Source organism: Hyalella azteca, unplaced genomic scaffold, assembly GCF_000764305.2.
Source record: "Hyalella azteca isolate HAZT.00-mixed unplaced genomic scaffold, Hazt_2.0.2 contig13372, whole genome shotgun sequence".
In the NCBI taxonomy this organism is placed as follows: Eukaryota; Metazoa; Arthropoda; class Malacostraca; order Amphipoda; family Hyalellidae; genus Hyalella; species Hyalella azteca.
In genome coordinates, this window is record NW_025943296.1 from 36,267 (window position 1) to 54,200 (window position 17,934).

The 17,934-nt window shown below is 40.8% G+C and overlaps 2 protein-coding genes across 2 annotated transcripts in view; one reads left to right on the plus strand and one right to left on the minus strand.

Moving 5' to 3' along the window:
• The window catches only part of LOC108682289, a 9,813-nt gene extending 5,709 nt beyond the window's left edge, over positions 1-4,104 (minus strand). The window contains exons 1-5 of the mRNA XM_018171426.2: positions 3,717-4,104; positions 2,695-2,858; positions 1,992-2,177; positions 1,383-1,521; positions 882-1,003 (exon numbers count right to left, since the gene is read on the minus strand). Coding sequence (XP_018026915.1) covers positions 882-1,003; positions 1,383-1,521; positions 1,992-2,177; positions 2,695-2,858; positions 3,717-3,759 — 654 coding nt within the window. The 5' untranslated portion in view covers positions 3,760-4,104. The remainder of the gene's footprint in view (positions 1-881; positions 1,004-1,382; positions 1,522-1,991; positions 2,178-2,694; positions 2,859-3,716) is intronic.
• A 6,143-nt stretch (positions 4,105-10,247) lies between these two features.
• LOC108682278 (beta-galactoside alpha-2,6-sialyltransferase 1) lies at positions 10,248-16,326 on the plus strand. Its single transcript, XM_018171418.2, has 6 exons — positions 10,248-10,456; positions 11,118-11,551; positions 12,368-12,656; positions 13,454-13,653; positions 14,483-14,657; positions 15,472-16,326. The coding sequence occupies exons 1-6, from the start codon at positions 10,279-10,281 to the stop codon at positions 15,702-15,704; spliced, it is 1,509 nt and encodes a 502-aa protein (XP_018026907.1). The 5' UTR covers positions 10,248-10,278; the 3' UTR covers positions 15,705-16,326.
• Positions 16,327-17,934: the final 1,608 nt, after the last annotated feature.

Here is a 17,934-nt window from a genome sequence, read left to right on the forward strand (position 1 = left end):
TCACCGAAACTCACGACGTAACTTACGATCGCCGTAACGTACGATGCAACTTACGATCGCCGTAACGTACGACGCAACTTACAATTGCCGTAACGTACGACGCAACTTACGATCGCCGTAACTTACGACGCAACTTATGATCAACGTAATTTACAATGTAATTTACGATCACCGTTACTTACGATCCCCGTAACTTACGATCACCGTAACTTACGGCCACCGTAACTTACGATCACCGACCTTACGATCACCGTAACTTACGATGCCGTAACTTACGACGTAACTCACGATCACCGTAACTTACGATCACCGTAACTTACGATACCGCAACTTACGACGCAACTTATGATCAACGTAATTTACGATGTAATTTACGATCACCGTTAATTACGATCACCGTAACTTACGATCACCGTAACTTACGATCACCGTAACTCACGATCACCGTAACTCACAATCACCGTAACTTACGATCACCGTAACTTACAATCACCATAACTCACGATCACCGTAACTTACGATCACCGCAACTTACGATCGCCGTAACTTACGATCACCGTAACTTACGCTCACCATAACTTACGATCACCGTAACTTACGATCACCGTAACTTACGACGTAACTTACGATCACCGTAACTTACGACGTAACTTACGATCACCGTAACTCACGATCACCGTAACTCACGATCACCGTAACTTACGATCACTGTAACTTGCGATCACCGTAACTTGCGATCTCCGTAACATACGATCACCGTAAATCGCGACCACCGTAACTCACGATCACCGTAACTTACGATCACCGTAACTTACGATCACCGTAACTTACGATCACCGTAACTTACGCTCAACATAACTTACGATCACCGTAACTATCACCTGCGCTTCGCAGTGCCGCTGGACGAGGTTACGGGCGACGCTCCTGAGCTGCCGGCGCTTCAGCGTCACCAGCAGCACTGCGCTGACCACTGCCAGCACTGCTGCCACCAGCACCAGCACCTCTGTGTGCAGTTATCCCTATGAACTGCCAGCACTGCTGCCACCAGCACCAGCACCTCTGTGTTCAGTTATCCCTATACTGCCAGCACTGCGGCCACCAGCACCAGCACCTCTGTGTGCAGTTATCCCTATGAACTGCCAGCACTGCTGCCACCAGCACCAGCACCTCTGTGTGTTACGTGGCTTGCTACGCTTGGTCGAAAACTTTAATATATGAAAGCGATCATAGTGACATTAATTTAGACCAGAAAATGTACGTTGGGAGGGCAGGTAGTTAACAATTAAGATGAATAACTCACTGATCAGCCAGCGGGGTTCATCATAAGACGTAGGCAGCAGCAGTGGGGGGCATTCAGTTAACAATAAAGATAAATAACTCACTGATCAGCCAGCGGGGTTCATCATAAGACGTAGGCAGTAGTGGGGGGCAGTGGGGGGGCAGTGGAGGCAGGCTGAAGGTGTGGTTCAGGAACTCTACTTCCTCCCACATGTCCTGCCGCAGCGGTGCCATCAGCGACGCCTGCGCCGGGCATTAAATCATTTCATTAAATAAATTAATTAAATGAGGAAATCGTGTGATTAAATCATTTGATTTTTTTATAAAAAATCGTGATTTTTTTTATTTTTTCGATTTTTAATTTTTTTTATATATATTGTTGTTGGGGTCAAATGTCATGTAAACTAAGCAGATATTTCTGAAGATTTCTCTATTGGAAATCTATTTATTAATTATTTGTTAATTATTAATTTCTCTATTGGCACAACATGCAATTAAATTCTTGGCAAACCACCATCTTTAGTGTTGTTGATGGTGGTGCCGGCGTAGTGGTTCTCACCTGCACGGTGATGGCGTAGTGGTTCTCACCTGCACGGTGATGGCGGTGTCGGCGTAGTGGTTCTCACCTGCACGGTGATGGCGGTGTGGTTCTCACCTGCACGGTGATGGCGGTGTGGTTCTCACCTGCACGGTGATGGCGGTGTGGTTCTCACCTGCACGGTGATGGCGGTACCGGCGTAGCTGCCGTTACGCTCGCGGTTCTCATCGCTCGGTTCTCTGACGTACAAGAAGGTCGGCGCGGGAGGCTCAGGTTCGATGAGGTAAACGTTCGGGATGACGACGCGTTCGTTTTGGTTGTTCGGCACGAACGTGAAGTTCCACGACAGCGCATTCGTGCCCTGCTGGTCAGAGGGGCATGTTAGGAACACTCTAGTGCATGATAGGAACACTAGTACATGTTAAGAACACTAGTACATGTTAAGAACACTAGTACATGTTAAGAACACTAGTACTTGTTAAGAACACTCTAGGGCACACGAATGTTCTTTAGATACCCGCGAGTACACGCTAAAAGATCCCCTAAACGATCAAGCGGCTTGAGTCAACCGATTAACGCGTGCTACAATCGACCTCAAAGGCCTTCAATATTTCGAGCGAAACATTCTTCTCTTCAGAAATGAGATTAAATCACACATGTTCGTTCGCTAGTGGTTGTTGATTTTTGCCAGTTTAAGGTGATTTTTAATGACCACCTGCCACCTTACAGTTGGCAGGAACCACCTGCCACCTTACAGTTGGTAGGGACCACCTGCCACCTTACAGTTGGTAGGGACCACCTGCCACCTTACAGTTGGTAGGGACCACCTGCCGCCTTAGGTTTAATCCTCCCCTCAAAGTTACCATCAATTACCGTACCGTCATGACAAAAAGGACGTCGACAGGCTCGTGACAGTTATTGACAGTAACGCTGACGTTGACATTTGACTGGCCACGGATGATGTCCCGCAGTTGACAGGAGGCGTGCGTGACAGAGCGAATGTGACAGCGGATGGTGACGGGAGCTCGGCTCACTGCGCCGTCTGTCGATTGCAGGGTAAATTATGTTAATAATTTATACTGCACTGCAGCCAATTATGTTAATAATTTATAATAAATATGGCGCTGCATGAAACTTTAGTTACCTCGCTACTATATACATTTATACATACAACATAATAACATAATGCTGTCAAACTATTGTGAGAATAAGTTTATTTACTATTAATCATTGACAATATTGCGAGACAACAACAAAATTCAAACTTCGATATCTTAGCTATGAACGAAATTATGATGAACTATCCAGCGATAGGTATTTCGTCTTCGGACGCAGCGTGTTGCGTGTAGCGGAGAACCGAACGCAACACGCGCAGGCGTCAGCGATGTCAACATCTAAGCGGGAGTGAACTATACCACTCACAGAGTGGGCCACTCACCTAGCAAGAGGAGCAGAGTGGACCACCACTCACCTAGGAACAGGAGTAGCAGAGTGAACCATCACTCATCTAGAAACAAGAGTAGCAGAGTGGTCTACCACTCATCTAGAAACAAGAGTAGCAGAGTGGTATACCACTCACCTAGAAACAAGAGTAGCAGAGTGGACCACCACTCACCTAGAACAAGAGTAGCAGAGTGGTCTACCACTCACCTAGAAACAAGAGTAGCATAGTGGACCACCACTCACCTAGAAACAAGAGGAGCAGAGTGGTCTACCACTCACCTAGAAACAAGAGTAGCAGAGTGGACCACCACTCACCTAGAACAAGAGTAGCAGAGTGGTCTACCACTCACCTAGGAGCAAGAGTAGCAGAGTGGACCACCACTCACCTAGGAGCAAGAGTAGCAGAATGGACCACCACTCACCTAGAACAAGAGTAGCAGAGTGGTCTACCACTCACCTAGGAGCAGGAGTAGCAGAGTGGGGACAAATGTGTAGATCATTCCGGGCACTCGAGTTACTAAATAAAATTCAGGAATGTAATGCCACGGTGCAGTAAACACGCGAGACTGAAGCGTCACTCGTTACAGCGTCATCACAAGTGTGATGTCCTCCGTGAGTCGCTGAGCATGTCACACAATCTTTTTAATATGAAGCATTTAATGAGGCTTAATGCATACTTAATACGAGGCATATAGTGAGGCTTAATGCCTACTTAATGCGAGGCAGATGACGAAACTTAATGTCTGCTCATTGTAACGCCATTGGCAGGAGTTAACTCGTCAGTGACAGAAAATATGATATTATGAGCGTCGCTGGGAGCTGTAGAATAATGAGCATGATAATTATTGGCTTACTAATGCAAGTATATATTTTATTATGCGATGATATACAGCATGACTAAGACGGTGTAACAGCATGACTAAGGCGGTGTATCAGCATGACTAAGGCGGTGTATCAGCATGACTAAGGCGGTGTATCAGCATGACTAAGGCGGTGTAACAGCATGACTAAGGCAGTGTAACAGCATGACTAAGGCGGTGTAACAGCCTGACTAAGGCGGTGTAACAGCATGACTAAGGCAGTGTAACAGCATGACTAAGGCAGTGTAACAGCATGACTAAGGCAGTGTAACAGCATGACTAAGGCGGTGTAACAGTATGACTATCAATGCTGTTGCTTCAATGCTATTTCATCCAAGCATAACTTAATCATCTAAGGATTAAAAAAATTGCTCGATTTATATTTGCTTTCTAGGATCTAATTTAAAGCAGAGAACAGATTGGCTGCCCACTGTGCAGATAAAATGTTCAAGAGTGGGCACTGAGCAGATGTAGCGTCGCCTGTAACGTATCGTATATATGGCAGGCAGATGCCCGTGAACATAAAGAAGGATCAGCTTCAAATTAATTATCAAAAAGAATTATAAGAAGACAAGAGTGACGGCAGAGATCACACGACTGGCATACGAACGCTGTACATGTAATAATTCATATACATCGCCGCGCCAAGATAACGCTAAATCTTTCCGCTTGAATCGAATATTTTTTGTGAAGTCGCCACTGAATTCTATACGTCGTCTGGAATTAAAAACGAAGCAATGCAGGTCGGCTACACTATTTTTGAGAAATACAGAAAAATGGCAGAGCTATGCAAATGTTGCTAGAAAGTTCCCACCATTGTATTGTAACCATTGGGAGGAGGCGGTTAGGAAACAAGGGCGATTCAAGTGTCATTAACAGCAAAAGTCAGTGAAGAGAAAACTGCATAAGTATTTAACAGGAAGTTTATGTGCTTCAACTAGCAACTCCATAGCGAGGCAACCACTATAATAAGCTTGGGGTCGCAAGTTGTCCCAAAAACGATAGTATCGGAAGTAATTCCTAAGCGCAAGTTGATCAATTTCGTACGGATACCTTATTGCGCTGCTGCTTTGCGTACGAACATTCAAATGACAAATAGTTCACGAATTACCCCAACTCGTTTTACAGTATTGAAATCAGATAATCTCGCCAACTGATTATGGCAGTAGGAATTAGTTCCTCAGTAACCATCCAACTTGATCCAAGTAACTTGGGAACTAAAATTAAAGCAGAATTTAAGTTAAAATTAAAGCACCAGAGCTCTGTCCCGGCGCTCACCCATAAACTGCAGGTCACAACAGGCCTACGAATACGAATTTTCCTTCGTCAGGCCGAGCGACGTCTGAGGTCTGACTATCACTGACACTTTTTTCTGTCGTTGTCTCGTTCCAACGCTCGAAAAATCTCGTACTTGGTATACATGGTTATCCTTAAAAACTTCACTTGTACGTCGTAAAAAAAATTCGCATGCACTCTCTCTTTATCATCTAACGTGGATAAGTTTTTGGGAGACTTCAATACGTGCTCCAGACGCCCCGCTGACACCAATTCATTAAGCGAGACTAAAATTCCTGTGCCACATGCCACGCGGGCACCAATTCGTTACGAGAGACTTTAAGTTGTCGTTTGGCACCTATTAGCGAAATTTTTGTTTAATGAAGGCTATGCTCACATTTGCACTTAAAGCGAAACTTTCCAGCCAATGCCGCTGACGTCGCCGTAGCACTTGAGATTTAAGTCGCCGGCCTTCAATAGTAACGATCTATTTAATTATGTTAACAAAAGCGAACCACAACTTCTGGCGATATTGAAACAGCTTCATAATTATTATAATGTGGTATTATTGCAGATTAACTACATCCAAAAAAAAGGGTGTTTTTTTTTGAATTATATGTTTTTTGGGGTGTAGATTACGAATCTGAAATCCATTTTTGGCGGTCGGCATCGGAAAACCGATTTTTTTCCGACCCAAAAATCGCGCTAAAAATGCCTAACATCTTGACGCGAAAAAAATCGGTTTTCCGATGCCGACCGCCAAAAATGGATTTCAGATTCGTAATCTACACCCCAAAAAACATATAATTAAAAAAAAAACACCCTTTTTTTTGGATGTAGTTAATCTGCAATAATACCTTATAATGTAATCCAAACCTACAAAACGTAGTTCTGACGAGTATTATACGGGTTTTAGTGACGACTGACGAGCAGCGAGGTACGCTAAGTGCAGTAACTGCTGAGGGGCGTTATCGGTGTATTGATGATTTTAGCGCAATTGACGGTACGTAGTTAGATTCGATGTGAGAATAACAAATAATTTACCTAGGTAGCTGTATCCAGTAATATAATATAGAATGTTAATTATGAGCAGAAAAGGCCTAAATTAATTCTTTTACTCAAAATTGGCAACCGAATGTTTATATTAACGATAGAATAAACCACAAAACAGGCGACTGTCGATTAAGGCATTTAGAGAAATCGTGCGTGGCCACTGGCTCTACTGGTGTCGTGATATATATGCCGGTAAGAATTAGCGATGCCTAAACTGCAAACTTCTTGACCAAATGTTGGTCTTCATTCCCCATAAACACTTGCTCCGGTGTAGAGTCTCAATTATTTCCCTTGAAACATAATTTGGAGTGTTTCCCAACCAGCAAAATCCGGACACCTTAGAAAAACCAGTTTAATTATAGCGAGATACAATGTTAGTTGCCAGTCGGCGAGAAAAGCCTGCATTAAAGCGTCATAAGCGAACAATAAACTATACATATGTTCTATATTCTACTTGGTGAAGTACCTAAGTAACCAAGAACACTTGACAACCATTTATGCGCACAAATATTACGCAGCACAACCACCAACACTTCCACGCATACTAAACTCTCGCCGCTGTCTTTCTTGAACAGGAAGTTCGGTTGCCTGATGACCTTAATAATAATTTCTTCTCATATGCTAACTGTTCAAGTAATATAATGCAAAACTCGATTGTTTTAGCATTTTCATTTTTTTCCTAAAAATTATGCACACATTTTTAAACGAATTGATCTATTTTTTATTAGTTAACGCTCAAGTGACCGAAGAAAAAATGAGTACTTGGCAACTGCTCCTGGTGGTTGTTGAACCGAGTTCCAGGTTCCAGTGCTTGCACCGTTCCTCAGGCAAGTCTTGAGAATGCCAATGGACGACTGACGAGAAATCAGAAAAGTTAGCTGCTGCTATTTTTACGGCATGCAATGTGCGCAATGGTGTGGCCTGATGGGATATACTGCTGTTCTATTGCATAGGATCAAACCGCTTTCAATAAATAGATTAGAATGTTTTTTTTAATATCAACATTAAACTATATCTGTGGTATTCAATTGCATACAACGATACTGTCTTATTAAAATTTATATTTTCCTAAAACTCGACATTACTGCAGGGGCTATAAGTTATCCTGTGCTGTATTTCAGATAAGCAGTCCCCATCATCTAATATCTTTAAGAAGTCACATGCAAAGTGCAAATAATAATCAAAATTATTTCATATGGGTGTTGATGCGGTTTGCTTTTTTTTTCCTAGGCAACTGTGCCGACTGCGCTACAACTCTTCTTCTTTTTTTTTCAGATTTGCGAGAGCCTCTGAAGACTAGTCCAATCTAAACCCCACGACAGAGTTTTGAGTTATAGTTCCCAGAGTACCTTTTCAATTGGCACTTTATGGGCTTCACAATTTAGTTCAGTCTCCTAATCAGTTCAGTTTCTTAATTAGTACACAACCATGCTTAACTCTAGCTCCCTGCCCACTGCGCTACATCCAGCTCCTGCATGCTGCTACAGTGCTACTTGCGGTTGCATGCTTTGCATGCCAGAGATGCAGTCCTCGCCCGCTGAAAGACGGACGCAGCGATGGTCAGGCAAGCGACTGTCAAGAGTCGAGAGAAATTAGGCTGACCCTCGTAAAATTATGCCAGCGCTCCACAAAATATGAGAGCATTTATGCGATTAGTTTATTTATCTTAGTCCATGAGGCCGTCAGAATAAATAATTGCCTTTCTATGAAGTTTCCATATTTAGTTATTAAGCTCATAAATGTGGAAGTGCAGGTATACATAACAAACAGAAGTTTCTGTTCCTGATGGCGCTAAATAACAAACTAAAAAATTGTGATCGTTACAAAGTGCTGCTACCCGACGTCTGTTCGATCAAGTTGTGTGGTGGCAAACACTACTCATTCACACATTCGTTAATCAAATCATATTACTCGATACGATTTCTAGTGATTAAGAAATAATGTGATTAAATAATTGTCATTTAATTTTATCAACACATTCTTACTGGATAACATCTCTACTGATGTTATGATTTTTCTTCCTCTTTTTCCCGATCAACTTCACTCCCAAGCGCAAAGCCTCTTTTAGTTCAGTCACCCCAACCATTTATAATTTTCCTTTCTTATCGATTTCCATTGAATTCGTCTAACCCAATATCCAGGATGCTCCGCAAAAGTCAATATGTCCAACATTACCCAGCAGTTTTTGTTTCCATTTTCTTGAACTTATGAATGAATTACTTTCTAAACATACTCCCGAAAGTAGGTTTTAGAGTGCAAATTTTCGACGAATATTACATGATTTAGAGGTTTCTGCTATCCCTTGTTTCATATCACAATTTTTAATAAAACTCATCCTCAAATAACGCTTATTAAATTTCTTTGAAGCATGGCGTTCATGAATTAATCAGGTTATTTAATGTTAATAATCTTTCGTACAGAATGGAGCGGCGCTGAGCAAACTTGAAGGGAAAGACTTGTTCAGTAATCAGTTGCGTCTCAGCGTCGTCTGCCAGTGACGCACGCGTCGCCGTGGCTGTGGGTTATGTTATAGCCTACGTGCCGACTGCTCCTGCGGTGTGGCAGATTTAGTATAACCCTTCATTACTGGAATAACTGATTAGCCTGCAATAATCATGGGTGTGAAGTGCAAATGCTTCCTGAAGAAATCTGATGATTAAGCCAAACAGTAGTCAATTGAGATTTATATAAGGATATGCACGTATTAGTAAATGTATTTAATTTTATTAATGAATTTAGTTTCGGGCTCTTCCACCGTCGATCGTGTAAAGTGTAAACCGCTAAAATCGAGAACATATCTAAATTCTAAACATTTTAGCAAATAAATTTTCCGAGGTGCAAGATGACAGTCGTAAAGAAAAAATTATATTTGTAGGTACATTGATTTTTTTATTTAGGATTTAACATTTTTTATTTTCTACGATGATATCAAAGTAATGTGATACGTCTATTCATGATAAATAACTGAAAAAGCCTATACAGGGAACGCGTATGGCCGCCGTTACATGTATTGCAATATTCCTGACCATGGCGGACAGGGATAGATTTTATGGCCACATTATCTTCCCTTCGAAAGTTATAATTTTAAATTGCCTTGACGTTAGGAATAACTTAAGAATTAAAGTAATTCCAGTAAATGAGACTCATGAGAGATTATAAATGAAGAAGCAAATTTTGGACAATCAAATACGGGTAGAATCTATTTTCAAATATTATCCGAAAACAATCAATTTAGTTACATTTTTAATAATATTTTTAAGCCTTTGTAGCGAGGTCGGCCGTAATCCTTCACAAGTTACATCTCACCTGATGGCCGTTATTCCAATGACCGTTCGGTATTCACAACTCGTTAAGGTCAATGTTACACAGCTTCATTTTTTGTATTGTTTCACTTTAATTTGAATACAAACTTCTTGCATTATAAATAACTAACTTGTTCTGTAAAACTCCTTTCATGCTGATCACTATAATCCTACTGCAACATAGGATTTCTTAAGGCGTAGGCTTTCTTAATGCGAAGGATTGGCTAAAGTGACTTCATCCTTGCGGTGCAAATGCGTCAGGATTATGACCGCTACAGGATAACTTATTGTGTTATATCCTGCAGGAAAGAGCATATACACAACACACATCACCATAATAGTGATGCTGTGTGGAAAGAACATGTAAACATCGCCATAATAGTGTTGCTTTGTGGAAAAAAACATGTTCACATTAACATAATTGTGTTGCTGTGTGGAAAAAACATGTAGGTACACATCACCATAATTGTGTTGCTGTGTGGAAATAACATGTACACATCACCATAATAGTGTTGCTGTGTGAAACGTGATGCGGGCGGTGGGCCTGTGGTTGGTGATGATGGTGAACGTGATGATGTTTGGCATGGCTGGGTACATGTACTTGCTGTGGGTACAGTACTGGAAGTACAATGGGGACAAGAATGTGTACATGGCAACCGCAGCGAAGTACAACGTTGCCAGAGCCTTCCTACCACAAATTACCAGAGGTTAGTCTATACTATATCTCCAATTTAAGCCTGTAAATGTAGTAATTCCAGCCTATAAATGTAATATAAGCTGAAAAATTTGTTATTTTTAACCTGTAAATGTAATAATTTCATGTAAATAACTATAATTTCAGTACTATAATGCAAAGTATTGGTACATCAATTCTGATGGCGTAAACGGTGATTTTTTTTTCATCACAGCTGGATGTTTTGCATTTGTATTGAAATTACTTGTACTTGTGTTGACATCATTTACGTTACGCTGGAGTTGGGATATCGATTTTTAAACTCTACTTTCATTCTTTTCTCCACTATTCAGCAGAATAAGTAGAAGCATAATTGATAACTGTATTGTTTTAAATCACGGCGAGACGAGAACGAAGCCATACAGTCTATATATGGGTCATCACACAATAAAAGTTCTTATTATTTATTTATCTTCTGAGTCTATATTTTAAATTACGATTACCGTACTATTTTATATTACGTAATAAAAGTACGGTAATATATTTAGTATAGTATAATTATTATACTATATATATATATATATATAGTATAATAATAAATAGTACGGTAATTACGTAATATATAATAATATATTACGTAATTATAAAATAATCTATAACTGATACTGTAAAATGAGTAAATGTTTTTTGCACAGATGGCTACGAGACCATCCAGGTGCGTCGTGGCCGCCCCCTGCTACAGCCTCACGCCCCCGCCACCGACGACCCCGGTAGCTTCCTGCCCATGACGTTCATGCCCAGCGACCGACAGATCGAGCAGATCTACAACTTAAACAACCGTAACCCTGTGATCGACGATCCCAGAAACAATGCCCGCAAAGAAACGTATTATCATGACTCAAGATTCAACGTCCGCGCAAGGAAAAACAAGAAAAAGAGTGAAAAACGCCGTAAACTTGCGTACGAAGAAGAGGAAGAGGAAGAAGATGATGACCAAGAGGAACCTCGAGTGCCGACAACTACGGCCATGCCTTACGACCAACTCATGGCGGTGATACGCAGGCACAAGGCGGCCCTCACCACCAACCTCAGGTCCTATCAGATGGACGGCGGCAATATCCTATACAAGGTTCCTATTATTGACTTCATCTTATATATATTATTATTTTCTCATTATCTTTGGTTATTATATTGATCTTATCATTTATATTATTGTCCCATTATCTTTGGCTATCATGCTGCTCATCTTGCATACCGTACGTTTATTTGTTAAATTTTTTGAGTTATGAACCTCGTGTCGGGATATTGTATATAGGGGCTGTTGGGGAGCGTATCCAGGATACTTATCGTGTCGGGATATTGTATGTATATAGGGGCTGTTGGGGCGCGTATCCAGGATACTTATCGTGTCGGGATATTGTATATAGGGGTTGTTGGGGCGCGTATCCAGGATACTTATCGTGTCGGGATATTGTATATAGAGGCTGTTGGGGACAGGATACTTATCGTGTCGGGATATTGTATATAGGGGCTGTTGGGGCGCGTATCCAGGATACTTATCGTGTCGGGATATTGTATATAGGGGCTGTTGGGGGGCGTATCCTGGATACTTATCGTGTCGGGATATTGTATATAGGGGCTGTTGGGGCGCTCCAGTACAATAATAATATTTTTCAGATTGTGATTATTATTATTATTCTGCGAAGCATTTATCGTGGCGTCTGGTTTAAATGAACTAGGAACTATGGTAAAGATTCGCATGACGTGATTGGAGGAAACAAAAAATTTATCTAAGATAGTGATAGGCTGACTGAAATGATGAACTTAATCGAATTTTTCAATTAAATTAAATACAAATCATATTTCACTTGCACTTTCCAGCACGAGTTAATCGAATTTTTTCAAGTAAATTAAACACAAGTTATAGTTTAGTTGCACTTTCCAGCACGAGAATCGCTACGGGGTGACATACCCTCGCAAGGAACCCCATGACCCCGAGAAAGGGCTCGACCCCAGCGCCCTGTACCCCCAGGCCCCCTCCCGCTCCGAGCTGCTGAAGGCGCTGAAGGAGGCTGAAGTGCGGACCCTCAGGGATGGGGATGAACCCTTCACGTCTGAAGGATTAGCTCGACACTTCCCGTCCTCTGACGTCCTGGAAGGACAGCACTTCAACTCCTGCGTGGTGGTGTCCTCCGCCGGCGCTCTCAAGGGTTCGGGGCTCGGCCAGTTTATAGGTGATGATTAGTGGTGATAATGATAGTGCTGGCCAGTTTATAGGTGATGATTAGTGGTGATAATGATAGTGCTGGCCAGTTTATAGGAGATGATTAATGGTGATAGTGATAGTGTTGGTCAGCTTATAGGTGATGATTAGTGGTGATAATGATAGTGCTGGCCAGTTTATAGGTGATGATTAATGGTGATAATGATAGTGTTGGCCAGTTTATAGGTGATGATTGATGGTGATAATGATAGTGATAGCCAGTTTATAGGTGATGACGAATGGTGATGCTATTCACCATAATGATATTATTTATTATGAACAGCAGATAATGTTTGCAAATGAAATGGATAGTTAAGGAGCTTGAGTTAGCGTGATAGTCGTCGTTATGTTTAGCGTATATTTGATGCTCGAAAAATCGGTGTTACGTTACATAAAATTAAAGAGAATTTAAGGTGACTTATGAAAATTATTTTTTAGAACATGCCTTACAGTGATGACCTAGAGGCTTGAAAAAGCGTTGTTACATTACATAAAAATAAGGAGGAATTTAGGTGATTTATGAAAGTTATTTTTTTAGATCATGCCTTGCAGTGATGACATAAAAACATTAATTCTCATGATTCAACGTCCCTGCTTTGAAGATAATTTCCGTAGTCGAGCCACATACAAAATTCAGCATAGCTGATAAGCCCTCATGGTCCAGACTCAAATGACGCAGCATAACTGATAAGCCCTCATGATACCTCATGGTCCAGACTCACATGACGCAGCATAACTGATAAGCCCTCATGACTCCTCATGGTCCAGACTCACATGACGCGGTTGTGCGCTTCAACCATGCGCCTGTGCGCGGGTTCAAGCGCGACGTGGGCAGCAAGACGACGCTGCGCATCGTCAACTCACAAATCCTGGCCAAGCCTGAGTACAAGTTCTGGGACTCTAGCCTCTACAGGAACGTTACGATCCTAGTCTGGGATCCCTCTAACTACTCGGCGTCTCTCAACGAGGTTAGTTTTGACAAGTTCTGGGACTCTAGCCTCTACAGGAACGTTACGATCCTAGTCTGGGATCCTCTAACTACTCGGCGTCTCTTAACGAGGTTAGTTTTGAGCTGGAAGTCTCAAATCAATAATTTATTTAATGCTAAATTATATAGACGCAACCATAGCAATAGGGCTAGGTCATTGAAATATAAACTTCATTTAGATTTGGTAAGTATGAATGAGCTATTGGACATTGAGTTCTACAGGGTTCTGAAAGCATATAAGTATGCGCAGCGCAAGATTATGAAGATTTATGTACCGATATTTTTACACCAAATTGCAAGAATTTTTAAACTGGTATTCCGTTATGTTATTAAACGGTATACTTCAGTTTAGTGAAGCTGACATACGAATGCCACGAGTGTAAGTTCTATCGACTCAAAATATTTATACCGTATTTTGAGAATTGATTTATTCCTAATGAATCGCACTCCTTTAAATTGTCAGGCTACCAATACAAAACACTCAGCATGTATGCTGAGAAAGAATGCAAACCGCTTAGAAAATTTGTTAAACTCAGCTTATGCAAATGAACGGATATGGATACCTGCGGTCAGTTCGCAGTTGTATTATTTTAACATGTTAATTAACCTTTGATCCTTGCAGTGGTACCAACGCCCAGACTTTGTTAAGTTTTTATCCTTGCAGAGGTACCAACTTAGTCAAGTTTTGGTCCTTGCAGTGGTACCAACGCCCAGACTTAGTCAAGTTTTTTGTCCGTGCAGTGGTACCAACTTAGTCAAGTTTTGGTCCCTGCAGTGGTACCAACTTAGTCAAGTTTTGGTCGTTGCAGTGGTACCAACGCCCAGACTTCGACTTCTTCCCTGAATATTTCCGGCGTCGGCTGATGCTGCCGCACGAGCGCCTGCATCTCCTGCACCCCGCCAGCATGTGGCGCCTGTGGGGTGTCATGCAGGCCGCCACCCACACCCGCCTGCACCCCAACCCCCCCAGCTCTGGCTTCCTGGGTGAGTGTTGTCACCCTCACCCTGCACCCCTACCCCCCCAGCTCTGGCTTCCTGGGTGAGTGTTGTCACCCGTACACAAGGTGTGTAAAAACACAATTAATAAAACTGATGTTGTTGGTAATTACCTGTATGTTATTAATGATTTAGGAACGCAAATGCAAGCAACGGTAACCACCTGGATATATTTTCTGAAGATATAATTATATAATTCCAACAATTGAATACGTGATATTCTTTACAACAAACAACATCGCTGTCCTTACAACTTCGGTAATGGTAGCAAGTAAATTCATACACAACATGATATGATCTCTTGTGCATTTTTGCATCATTTTGGTTTAAAGTGACTTACAATATGGAAGTTTCATCTCCATAAAATATGGTTTTATCGCCAGCATTTCGATTGATGGCATCACCAACATAAACTTGGTCGTATCGTGAACTTATAAGATACAACATAGGAGGCTCAGTCGCGTGAGAAAAATATACCATTCACAATGGCTAGGTGGTAAAATAAACATTGGTATAATATCCATCATGGCTATATCGTACCAGCAACGTATATCATCCAACATTGTGGAAAGATCGGGTTCCAAAGGCCGGATCCCTTGTGAATCAAGTCACGAAAAATTCAAGAATCGGCAACAGGCCATGGGCCTATTTCTTCAGTGGCGACACTTCTATTCTATTCTAATCTATTCTATTCTATTCTATTCTTTTCTATTTTATTCTATTCTATTCTATTCTATTCTATTCCATTCCATTCCATTTTATTTCATTCCATTCTAATCTATTCTATTCTAACATACGACAGGCCTGGTGCTGATGCTCCACCGTTGTCGCACGCTACACGCCGTTGAGTTGTTGCCATCTCTGCGCCTGACGCCGCGTTGCCACTACTGGCGACCTGGCGACAACCTGGGCTGCACATATGGCGAGTGGCATCCACTTGCCACTGAGAAGTTACTTATTATGTTACTTAATGAGGCCAGTGATACGGAGACTTATCTTAAGGGGTATGTTACGTTACGGGGCTTTGGTACTTAATGAGGGCAGTGATACTGAGACTTTCCTTAAGGGGGTATGTTACTTTGCGGAGGCAAGTAATTGTCGGGCTATAAGTGCATTAGTCTCCTTTATGAAGAATGCTCACTTATATCATATAGCATGCCAGTGATGTGTAATAAAACAGCAAATATCATCCTAAAATACGTTTTTTAGTTAAATATGTAATTAATGATAGAAACCGTAATTATCTCAATCCTAGTTATAACCCTGCCGCCAATGTGATACCAAAGAATTTTAAGGTGAAATATATGCTGAATATTTATAGATATAAATATATTAGTTTGCTTGAAAAGTATGCAGTTCATATTGGGAACTTCTTTAGCATTGAGTTTCTTCTCGTGACTCAAAAGTTCCCAAAATGAGAAGCAGACTTTTATTCAAACGTTTCTTAATGGATTTAGGATATTCCCTAGATATAAGGACATATTTATTATTATGGTAACATGACATTTGTACGATTTGTATCAAGAATATTCAGATTAGTTCCGAATTGTGCATACCTGCTATCGGATTGCAATTCACGCGCATATACGCGTTAATCGCGTGTCCAGTGGGATTATCGACGTGCGATTACTGGACATTACTGTTGTGCAATAGCAGAGGTGAGAAGTTCATACAGAATAGCCAAAGCTTGATTCCAACAATAGCCAAAGCTTGATTCCAACAATAGCCAAAGATTCCAACAATAGCCAAAGGTTGATCTCAAAGTCATAATATGGCTGAAGACCCGGCGATAATGATAATAAAAAAGCGCGAAAAAAGTTTGTGTACGTTTTTTAACGGAGATTATTTTCTTAAGTAGGGAATTGTAATAAAAAATCGACAGGGTAAGTATAATGCTCTATGTTAGGTTTAAGTATGGTTATGGCTAATATTTAATTTAGCGGGGCCGACATATATAAGTAATTTTTGCGTGTTTCGCTGCTATCGAGTCTGTGGTCTCCACAGCGGACCACACATTTATTTTGAAGTGTATTGTATGGCCACAATAATTCCTCGTTTTAATAAAGGTTCTGCCATAAAATGGGCACTGAATGATCTCTTTGTGTGATGAATGATCTCTTTATGTGAATTTAAAATTCAACTGAGCATCATGCCTAAGTTCGAAGCTTCCGTATGACTATGGTTTGGAAACGTTAGTGCTTGATGTCTAATAAATAATTGTTACTTACGGGAAAATGACGCGCGTTATCATATTTGTTTCATAATTTCCACAATTCATAATTTCTGATCAATTTCTGATCTGATAGTCCAAGTTTCTTCATTAGTAATAATATATCAAGATACAATATCAAGATATATAATTATGCCCTGGTATCTTCAGTCCACGGATCGTCATTCACAGGGCGTTCATTGGAAACAGGTACATCAATTTCATAAGGAAAATTCCTCATTCATTTCTAGGTTAGTTTCCATGGCACGTATCAATGTTTTAAGGAAAAATCTTTGTAAACCAAAAAAAAAAATAAACAATGTTAATTGTCCAGACTTTCCTTACCCTGCAGGTGCACGTTTGAACGTTTATTACACGCACTGCATGGCACCAATTACACTCATCACTGCTTCGTGACATTAAAAACGAACCAAAAGAATTCTTTCTTATGTTTTTTTATTTCGAACGTGTTTTGATCTATAAACGTGATGAAATTTATCCAACGATTGTTGGACAGGACATTCTATACATTCTTTGTGCATATATTATGGTTTTTCTCAATAATCACAGGACATCCTCAATAAAAATATATCAATCAAACTATTAATATTCATATAATTATGTATTGACCCTTCTAATAAACACTGCACAGAAATGAACAAAACACTTCACACAATGAATAATTAACGTTAATTGGTCTCGACCAACGGTGCATCGAACTTCGATCGCTCTTTGGAACATTTACATTACTCTGTATTATTTAAATTACATTCACATTACTCTGAAACATTACAGAGGATGGTAATACGTATACACGTTCACGGAACAACTCTATTGCTTTTTAACGAACTATTGCTAGCTACGCGAGTACACTTAACACATCGCATGTCTTCACATTTGTTGACAAATGTTGACAAATTATATTACTGGTAATAGAAAGCACTGCAAATAACAGGACAACTTTGTTCTACCCAAGAAAAGTTACGAGTATTTATCACCAAGCAATTTTGTTACACGTCTGACGAAGAGAGAGTCAGCCCTGCGCGCCTCGTTGGT